The 10,960-nt window shown below is 40.0% G+C and overlaps 1 protein-coding gene across 2 annotated transcripts; it reads left to right on the top strand.

Annotated features, from left to right (window-relative positions):
* The first annotated feature begins 933 nt into the window (after nt 1–933).
* Nucleotides 934–8,293, top strand: LOC143770368 (uncharacterized). Of its 2 annotated transcripts, XM_077259954.1 has the most exons (3): nt 934–1,065; nt 3,081–5,684; nt 8,141–8,293. In XM_077259954.1, exons 2-3 carry the CDS (start codon nt 3,176–3,178, stop codon nt 8,167–8,169), a joined length of 2,538 nt encoding a protein of 845 aa, XP_077116069.1. In that variant the 5' UTR covers nt 934–1,065; nt 3,081–3,175; the 3' UTR covers nt 8,170–8,293. The 2 variants fall into 2 exon arrangements, with proteins under 2 accessions (XP_077116069.1, XP_077116068.1); XM_077259953.1 differs by lacking the exon at nt 8,141–8,293 and having other exon boundaries at nt 3,081–6,223.
* Nucleotides 8,294–10,960: the final 2,667 nt, after the last annotated feature.

The raw sequence follows: 10,960 nt of genomic DNA, 5'->3' as shown, positions 1-10,960 counted from the left end.
TTTTTTATGAGACAGTTGACAAAATATACTTACCTATTGACATCACATCGCTTCACTACCCAGGGATAGTCTCTCTCCCCAGAGTATAATCTCCTCCCCTCCCTCAGCTATTATTTCTCTTTCCTCTATCACTGGCATAATATTCTCCCTATTATATTATCATCATCATCCCCTCATTCTCCATTCGCATCTCCGTGTAGTTTCGCCATGCTGTCACCCTCAGGGGGTATTGCTTCTCATTACGGAGATATCCAGCTGTTATAGCGAGTCTTTAAGTTCAGGCAACAGGAAAACACTGAAAACATGATTACCCTATAGATTATTACCCAGCTTATTAATGTCCAAGCCATTAAAAGGTCTTGAGTCATGACTTTCCGAGCCATTAAAAGGTCTTGAGTCATGACACTGAATTTTAGCGAAACTTTCCAAAAAAGTAGAGACAGCTGTCTGTAGACCACTTTTTTTTAGTGTTCTTGACCTTTCCCCCTAAGGGGGAGAGCTAATTTCCAAACCGGAAGAACTTCAAGCCTATCATTACTCATGACTAGAAATTAGTGATTTGAACCCTGGTCAGTAGTAGTCCATGTCTACCAGAGAGGACCCCTGCGAAATGCATTTTGTTTCTGATTTGCAGGCATAGTATGATGTCTACTAATTAGAAGAAGTGTCGGGTAGAAGAGGTACCTGTAGGTAGGTGGTGGTTTCACAAGGCTCCTGTCCATTGGTCATAAAGAAACAGATTCGTTCTTCTCCAGTCATGACCATAGAAGACAACCTCATCCAACCTCAGAAGAGTTTCCCCTAGAAGGAAATATGGATTTTGAAGGCATCGGTCACTTCTTAGGACATTGCAAACTTGCAACCATTGTCGACCCTGGTAAAATCTAAAATGTACTTTTGTTTCAAGGTGGAACATTCTCTTTTTTTTATATTGTACGGAATGTGAAACTGCCGTAGTATGGTGGAAAGTCGTCTTCTTATAGCAGAACTTCCTGATTTTCAGTGCAGAGGAGAAAGAGAGTGACAGATGACGGACTGAACAGGACGGAGCTGCGATCACACAAGGTACAAGATTACAGTTACTAGGTCACTGCTACATATAATATCTAGTTATATATTTACACATGCATCTCTGTGCCTATAAATATATGTATATATATATATATATATATATATATATATATATATATATATATATATGTATGCATTCTGTGTACTATAGGGTTTATGACACTGTGTATTGTTTTTTATATCTCAGTAAACAGGAAATTTATTGTTTCATTTCTTTATATTTTGCCTTGATAAATTGCATCAGGTGCTAATAACCTACAGAATAAAAGGGGGCGCTATAGCAAAAAATACCCATGTGACCCTCTCCTGTAGGTCGCTGGAGAGGAGCAGCATACTCCTTTGGTCACGGGTTCCTTTTTGTATTGGCCCACAGTGTGAGGTTCCTGGAGAAAAGGGTACCGTAACAGGAGGTGAGGTTACCCCATCTTTATCCTAATAGTATTTATGGATCTATACTTTTGCATGGTCCACGTCTTTTTTTTCTACAGTTCTTACAAGGTTGACCATTTTGAAAAATTATTTTTATGGTATGGAGTCCCCTAACGGGAGCACCTATTTGCAGAAATTCTCTACATGTGCAAAGAAGGGGGTGTTATCATGATAGGAAATATTGATAGGGGTTGTCCCTCCTTAACGTTAGGTTGTATGACTCGTTTTACAACTTTGGTGTTAGGTCTCCTTCTTTCCCGCACGTTGAGATTGTGCAATTGATACCTTGTAAAGTGACATAAATATTTGTAAAAGGTTTCTAAGGCATGTGACATTATCTAATGAGGAAAATCCCCAGTCAAAACATGTGATCTACCGTAAGGGAGGACTAAGAAGAAAGACACCATTCTTGGGGGTATCTACAGTTATGGCATCTACTGAAGGTAGCACTCAGGTGCAGGACCACCCCGACTAGGGGACACGAGTTTATGATCAGTGGAGGTTCTTCATCAGGTAGAGCGCCACACTTTTTCCAAGCTCCGTTGCCTCTTCATTCTAAAGAGGTCAGGTTTACACCTATTGGAAAAAGACATCTTGCCTGCAGCCACCACTAAGAGGAACTCCTTTTATACAGATGTTTAATTTTAGGAGGATCTATCAAGTCATGACGTTTCATTTTTAGAACATTCTTGTGTTCCCCATAAAATAACAATTTTTTAGGACATTTTCTCAGAATTCTCCATTAGTGTCATTACTCTAAGATATACATGTCTAAATTGACATTTCAGTGTCTATAGTTAGAACTAGTGATGAGCGAATGTGTGCTCGTTACTCGAGTTTCTGAGCATGCTCGGGTGTTCTCCAAGTATTTTGGGTGTGCTCGGAGATTATGTTTTTGTCTCCGCAGCTGCATGATTTGCAGCTGCTAGACAGCCTGAATACATGTGGGGATTCCCTAACAAACAGGCAATCCCTGCATGTGTTCAGGCTGTCCAAAAGCCGCAAATCATGCAGCTGCGGAGACAAAAACATATTCTACAAGCACGCCCAAAATACTTGGAGAACACCCAAGAATGCTCGGAAATCTCGAGTAACGAGCACACTTGCTCATCAATAGTTAGAACTTTGTTCCTTGGGGGGGTGTCTAATGCTGTCCAATAAGTGCTTCTGGTGTCAGATTGTGTAGGTACACACCTGTTTTACAAGGAGAATGGTAACACCCAGTTGTTAATTTATTCATAAATTTCTAGGAAAAATTAGAGAAAAAGCGCAATCTAGAGTTATAAGAAAATGTTATCCGTAATGGTTGTTTTATTGGGAATATATGTATTCATTAAGGGAAATCTGTCATTTTATTCACGCTGTCCGAACCTGCAACTTTTACAATATGTACACATGCTATTCTATGTATACGATGGGGATTTTCAGAATAGAGATACAGATCGGACAGTACCTGAATCTTGACTAATTTGGAAGGGGCATTAGGTAGATGCTCGAGAGTTGCACTGTGACCATGTTTGCTGCTCTGGATTATACTAGTTTATATATTATTCCCGTATAACCTCTCTTATCTTCTCTAGGTCGCTTGTCTTCTGGCTGTCCATATCATTGTGGAATATGGGGCCACCATTCAACTCATCCTTCATTTCTGAACCATTTTCAAGGACTGGGAAAGATGAAATATGAACTCCTGGCCAACTCTTCAGGAAGGATGAAACTTCCCTTGGTCATCGTGCAGTTGGCAGCTCTTTTCATTTCCTCAGTGACAAGTTACGGGTTTAGAAACTGCATCCAAAAATATGAAAGTTATACCACTTTCGTATGCATGAACCGCTATGAACTGAGCATAGACAAGGTTGTATCTGATATCCACAGTACAGCTAAGGTCCTCATTATATCTCAAAATATAATCAAAATTTTGCCTCCTGGGAGCTTTCGTCATCTATCTCAGCTCCAGAGCTTGAATGTAAGCTTTAACCGACTGGAGACTGTTCAGTCAGGCGCCTTTGAAAACTTGGACTCCTTAATTTCTTTGGACTTATCATATAACGAGATAAGCACGCTATCCTCTGGAGTTTTTGATGGACTCCGAAGCTTAGCCCATCTCTACCTACAAGACAATGCCCTTGTCTTCATATATCCTGACGTTTTTGGACCTCTTATCAATTTAAGAAGTCTAAACTTGTCAGTCAACCACTTGAACAATTTCAGTAATGTTATCCATGCCATTCAGCCACTGAACCAACTCAAGAATCTCAGCTTGTGTAGTAATAGCATCATCCACCTGGTTCATAGCCATTCACTTCCAAGCAACTTGTCCACTCTGTTCCTCTGCAAAAATGACCTACAAGATTTAGCATGCCACCAGGATTTTTTCATAAGGGTCAAATATCTTGACATGTCTTACAATAATATCTCCACCGCTGACTTGCAAAAAGTTAACCTGAGTTATACAAACTATTTAACCGTTGCATCTAACCCTAATTTCGACATTCTGAAATTTTTGGAGAATCCCACAATACCACCCGAGAAGATTGACTTCTCAGGATTAAATTTAAGCACTTCTGATAAATTGAGGGTATTGTGTTCCTATTTAAGAGGCAAAGAGCTTTCACACTTGAATTTAATTCGGAACAACATTAGAACTTTACCAAAGTTGACATTGGAAAATTGTCCTTCAAGTGTCCAGGTGGACTTATCACTCAATAGACTTCATCAGATCAACTGCTTAACGTTCCTCAAGCCCTCCAATTTTTCATCTTTGACTATCGAACATAACCTCTTAAAAAGTTTGACATCCTGTGACAATGTGACCATATTTCCGGAGCTGACGACCATCTCTTTTCGATATAACAGGATATGGACAGTGCAGTCCAACGCATTTAACTTTGCTCCAAATCTGGATGTGCTAAATTTGAACATCAATAACATAATTTTTCTGAACAAAGACTCCTTTTCTGGATTAAGAAATCTCAGGATGCTACGTCTGGATAATAATCTGATAACAGATTTGTACAAAAACAGCTTTTTGGGTTTAAGTAAGCTTACAACTCTCAACCTCCGAAATAACAGGGTGTCTGTCATTTTCAACAGAGTATTCGAAAGTTTGGAGAGTTTGAAAATATTGGATCTTGGAGGAAACAAAATTACGCATGTAGAAATAGAGTCATTCTTTGGAATGAGAAGTCTTTCAAAGTTATATCTAGATTCTAACCAGATTAGACAAATTACCGGGGAAATGTTTAATGGCCTTGAGGCAACTTTACAAGTCTTGGATTTGAAGTCAAACAAGTTGCGTTTCCAATCTTCCCAAATATATGCAGCTCCGTTCTCAAAACTTCGTAACGTCTATGACTTGAAACTTCAGAATCAACAGCCATACGGGCTAACAGCAATTCCAAAAGGTTTCTTCACAGGTCTTGACAGTCTAGATGCTCTTTATTTGGGACAAAACAGACTTACCAGGTTAGCATCCAATGTGTTTGATGAGCTCCAAAATCTAACGTATCTCAGCTTGGCAGAAGACTGCAATGGAGTCCAAAACCTCTCGCCAGAAACTTTCAAAAACTTAGTCAATCTAAAATTCCTGGATCTGGAAAATATGTGTATACAGTCTTTGAGCCCGGGAATTTTCGAAAACCTTATCAATCTCAAAAGACTACAGCTAACAAAGAATGGATTAAGGCAAATAAATTCATCAATATTTCATAACATGACTAAATTGGTATACCTTGACATATATAAGTGTCCCCTGACATGCACTTGCGATAACCAGGATTTAAAAAGTTGGTTAAATACATCAAATATACAAATTGTGTACGCGTATAACATAACATGTAGCAATAACCGTAGTGATTTTTTCCTAGACTTTGATACGCAAGTCTGTGACCGAGCTATAAAGCAAACACTTTTTGGCTGTTCTTTCACCTTCTTGTGCCTCTTAATGATCATTCCCATCATCCTCAGTAAATCCTACTGGCGTATTAAGTATAATTACTTCCTTTTTATCTCTTGGCTAAACGAACGCTGGAATTCTAAAAAGGACCTCTACAAATACGATGCTTTCGTGTCCTATAACACTCGGGATGAAGATTGGGTGTATGAAACTATGCTGCCCATGCTAGAGAGATGTTCTTCTTCGAAAGGACTTCGACTTTGCCTCCACCATCGGGATTTTCAACTGGGTAGGTACATCGTTGACAATATTGTGGACAGCATACACAATAGTCGAAAAACCGTTTGCGTGGTGAGCAGGAGCTACCTTCAAAGCGAGTGGTGTTCGTTGGAGATGCAGTTGGCCAGCTATAAGTTATTTGATGAATTGAGGGATGTTCTTGTTCTCATATTTTTGGAGGACATTCCGTTACGAGAACTTTCCACCTACCACAGGATGAGAAAGGTCATGCTGAAAAAGACTTATATCACATGGCCAAGTGAACCGGAAGCTCAACAGTTATTTTGGGCCAAAGTTAGAAAGGCTTTGAGGGGGGATGACAAAGAAGATGATGAAGATAACTTATTATTTAGTAATGATGAAGCCCTGTATATATCCAGTTGACCTTCCCAACCACTGTAGAGTCATAATGTATTGTAAATAGGTTGTCATAGCAAATAATTTCTTCTTACCGGTTGGTATTATTGTGCTTCCAACCCATGTAGACTTGTTTGCTAGCACTCCTAGGATGGAAGTCATATGATTTCAATAAATAATGCCAATATCAGATATATGCCTTTTGCATATTTATTTAGAAAGATGGTATAGCGCTACTCATAGGTTGATCTGTCATTCAACACGATTGACTTTTTAACAACGGCACCCGACAAAGGCCAAAAAGTTCAAGCACGGTATTTCAAATTTTTCGTCAGATGTCTTTAATCAGTCATGCTATTTTGTGTCACAAACTTTGCTTTGAGACCCGAAGCTCAATTTACGCCTTCAACATCCCCTTTAGAGATCCACTTAGAGCAAGTAGAGAAAATCTGTCCCTTCTTCCTCCATTAGACTCATTATTAATGTCCTAAACACCCTCATTATAATCAGTCATTTAATATGGAGACAGTATTGATATATGTGTCCTGTAGAGGACTGTAAGAGAATGACATGGCCAACGTTGCCTCAAGGAAGGAGACTGTGTGATTGATGTATATGTGAATCCTATAGGCATCCAGACATGCAAATCAATAGATGTCCACTATGCTATGGAGTTTTCTTCATAGTCAAGCTTGTGCAGATGGAAGCATAAATCTAATTATAATGTCGCAGAGTTGAGAAAGGAAGCTTGAACTTTTATCCATAAACTATAACAATTAGGAGCCAACTATTAAAATATGTATAAAAATGAAATCACCTATGAATGATAAGATGGGGCAGATCTGGTGGACCCACCAAGCTCTTGCTCATTTGGGGAGTGAAGCGGTATAATTTATAGCTCCTAGGCAAAAGTTGGAATTACAATTATGTGGCAGAGGGAATTTTGGAACCATTCTGCAACCCCTATAGCTATACTTCAGGGGTGTAAACTTGCTCAGTGTTGGGTAATACAATATTCTGAATTAATTCCTATATCAATGCCTAAACAGCAATAAATACATATTCTTACATGTAGAGAAACGTATGTATTCAAGCTCACATTGACACCTGAAGATCGTAGTGGTGGCATCAACCCAAGCTTGGTCAGATAGCTTTCACATTCCAAAGTAGATGAGGAGATGCCTCATAAATGATTGTCTCGAACTTTGCTTTTCTACAGCCAACTTTAAGTCCCGATACACATTGGAGAAAATTTGACCTCACATGCCATTACCTTCTGACATTATGTGTTGGGGGAAAGAAGGATTGGACATGTCAAAATTACAACAATTGATCTTACTCATCAGTTGGTAGATAATATCAGTAGGACATCACACCCAAATGCAATATCTGCAAAATTGTCAGGTTTGTCCAACCTTTCTCTAATGTGTATGGACACCTTGATTCTAAAGATGACTGGCTACAAGAAGTTGATGATACATCTCGATGAGGCATCTCTTTGACCCTTCGATTGTGGAAACTACCTACCTCAAAAGGGATGGATCTGGTCCTTGAATGTTGGACGCTATCTATTCTAATGAGATGGAATATGACCACCAGGTATGATATTGAACGTTTCCTAGTAGTGCTAGTGGTCTTCATCTTACAGAGGTAGATAGATTTTCTGCTCTTCCCACTAAAACTCCTGCATGCTCAAACAAATCGATGGTACATGTTTATGGAGCAGTCAGAAGACTTAACTGACGTTAGAATGTTGTCTTAGGGCACCTTCAAAGAGAATAGGATTTCTCCTTATCCCAGTAATGAGATATGATAAGAATGTTGTATATTTGTTGTAAACCGAGATTCTAATTTACTTAATGAGAAATTAATCTCTGCTTTTACCCAGAGGCTTTTGCTTTTCTTCGTTTGCATACTAAGAAAAGTGAAGGGTCCTGGGAATTTAACTGTAAGTTCATTTGCCTGCAGATAAGCACAAGTAGTGCCGCCGCTGACACGTGATTGATTCTGAAATCTCCTGGTGGTTTTCTATTATGAGTAAACATTAAATAATCATGACCTTAATATATGTTGCACAGTTTGGAAATTTCTTCTGTAATCTCTCCACAGTGACATGTAATCTGCTAATGAGCCTGTAACTGAAGTCTCCTTTATTGTCTTCGGTGTTTTGACGGAAAGAAGATGAATATTAAAGATGTTGGGATGCAGCAGAAGGGCTGATTTATCTGAGATGGTGAATGACTGGTTGACCTGCCATTTTGGGTTAACCCACGAATGGTGACTTCTTCAAGATGAGTAATTTATAGCAGGCAGAAATTGGGATGGAAATATTTAAGTGAACCAGAATCATGGCTTGATTAAAGTTGAGGTTTACCCTAAGCTTTCTGCTTTTCCATCGATGATGGCAGAGGATGTTGTTCATGGTGATAAATCAAACTCCAAGAGTTCAAGCCTTTGTATTTAAAGGTTGCCATAAGAAATGGCTCAGATCTTTGTATGTTTATACCCAGCTAATGTAGACCTTGTCCTCAGGAGAACATTGAAGGATTCACCATCAAATGTAAAAGTAAGGATAGATACTGCTGGTGTAAGGTGGTGGGACAAGGAGGTTGGATGGTTGACCTTAATTTAAAAAGTTTTAATGGTAGATGGTACCAATATTCTATGCTTGAATGAAGAAAGGTGAAGATAAGACATTACGACAAGATGTTATACCTTGTGAGCTACCTCATAATACCCTCAGGGGTCAAAACCAGAAGGCAATGGACAAAGCCAATATGTCTAAGTATTTTGACATCTAATGCTATTTAGTCATTTTTACAAAATTATAATGGTGGTCTGGGATTTAGTCAGTACTAGTAATATTGCAATTGCAATAGACTTGTTGCCCAAGTGTTGAGTCCCGGAGACCTACAGCATCAATACATGATAAATATTCTTCTCCTGCCCTGCAAAGACCTTGAAATATATGAAAGTAAGAACTCACTTCAGAGATATAACTCTTTAGATCACTGAATGAAGGTGTTTGATGTCAACTTCAAAAGATATAAGAGCATTGACAGGTCTGCACCATCACCAGCCCCATGGAGGTGCCTGAAAGAGCATTGTCCAAAAATGGAATAGAAAACAAAAAGCATAAAGCGTGTTTCCACTGATCTACAGACAACATCCTGGGTACATGTGGTCTACAATCTGTATAAATATATAGATTTTATGCTACTATTTTTTTCAATCTGTATCATATCCTTTGTTTAAGCTCCGATGCACCAGGCTGCACACTCCGTTGACTTTTGGGTAAAGAAGTCCCCTGGGTGTATTTCCCAACGACATACAAAAAAACAAGGGGGTACAATGTCAAAGATCAAAATCAAGTCCTCCATCACAGTGCAAGATTTTGCCACCAAGCAGAGGCTGTTTTACTCTTTCCATGCCATTTCCGAGCAATGACATGTGTTCAATATCGGTGTGTGAACATGGCCTTAAACATTGTCATGTTGTATTGTATGACTACTTCCCAGTGTCTTAAATCTTTACATTCATTCCAAAGTAATTTTCCTCCTGTTGAAGCCCCATTATTTCCTACGAATTAAGATACGCCTTTCATGGCCCCCATAAAGTATGACGCCAACAAAAAAGCCCCCCAACACAGTATGATACCCTCACAGTGAATTCCTACACAGTACACTCTGCACACAGAGTACATTACCTACAACCCCGCAACATATGATACCCCCACAGTGACGCCAACACAGTATGATGGCCCCGGCATAGCCCTCCACATTGTATAATACCCCAGACACAATATAATTGCCAAAGTGTAATGGCCCTCCACACAGTATGATGGCCCCAACACATCCTTCCACATTATATAATGCCCCAGACATAGTATGATGTCCTCACAAGCCGTCCACACAGTATGATGGCCCCGACACAGCCCTCCACATTATATAATGCCCCAAAGGTCCTCACAAGCCCTCCACACAGTATGATGACCCCAACACATCCCTCCACATTATATAATGCCCCACAGTATAATGTCCTCACAAGCCCTCCACACAGTATGAAGCCCCTGACACAGCCCTCATTATATAATGCCCCAGACACAGTATAATGTCCTCACAAGCCCTCCACACAGTATGATGACCCCAACACATCCCTCCACATTATATAATGCTCCAGACATAGTATATTGGCCCCATAAGCCCTCCAAACAGTGTAAGGCCCCCGCACAGTCCTGGAAACTGTATAACGGCCCCATATAGGCCTGAAAACTGTATAATGGCCCCCACACAGTACTGCAAACTGTATAATGGCCCCAACAGTCCTGCAAACTGTATAATGGCCCCCACAGAGTCCTGCAAATTGTATAATGGGCCCCATATAGCCCTACAAACTGTATAATGGCACCCACACAGTCCTATAAACTGTATAATGGCCCTCACATAGCCCTGCAAACTGTATAATGTGTCCCACATAGCCCTCCAAGTAGTATAATGCACCTCACATAGCCCTGCAAATGGTATAATTGTCCCATTGATTTAAAAATGAATAAATAATACAAATCCTCACCTCTCCTCATTCCCCCGCAGCTCCGGTCTCTGCACCGTATATTCTGAATCTGCACTGCTCGGCACAGCGGGCGCCATGTACTGATGTCATATTTCAGAAGCGCAGGGTGAATGACGGAGCAGGGAGCAGATGACTCCCTTTTTCATCATTGCTTTCAACTGTATTGGCATCCAGGATGCTGATACAGTTGAAAGTGTGATACCAGGCAGGGGGCAGGCACTGGTGCCGGCACTGGGCCACTCCGAATTGCGGACCCCTTGGCGGGCTTGTGGTTTGATGCTATTGGTTGTACACCAGTGATGCTGGAAGATATCCACTAGTTTTATAAATCTTGCTTGTTATTGGCTCAGCCGTAATGTG

The sequence above is a fragment of the Ranitomeya variabilis genome, chromosome 4 (assembly GCF_051348905.1).
Source record: "Ranitomeya variabilis isolate aRanVar5 chromosome 4, aRanVar5.hap1, whole genome shotgun sequence".
In the NCBI taxonomy this organism is placed as follows: Eukaryota; Metazoa; Chordata; class Amphibia; order Anura; family Dendrobatidae; genus Ranitomeya; species Ranitomeya variabilis.
The sequence above is the reverse complement of the archived record's forward strand: the minus strand, read 5'-3'. Positions and strand labels throughout refer to the sequence as shown.

Bases quoted from the DNA above. Each gene is read 5' to 3' on its own strand.
- LOC143770368 (XM_077259953.1), top strand. From the start codon at position 3,176: ATGAAATATGAACTCCTGGCCAACTCTTCAGGAAGGATGAAACTTCCC.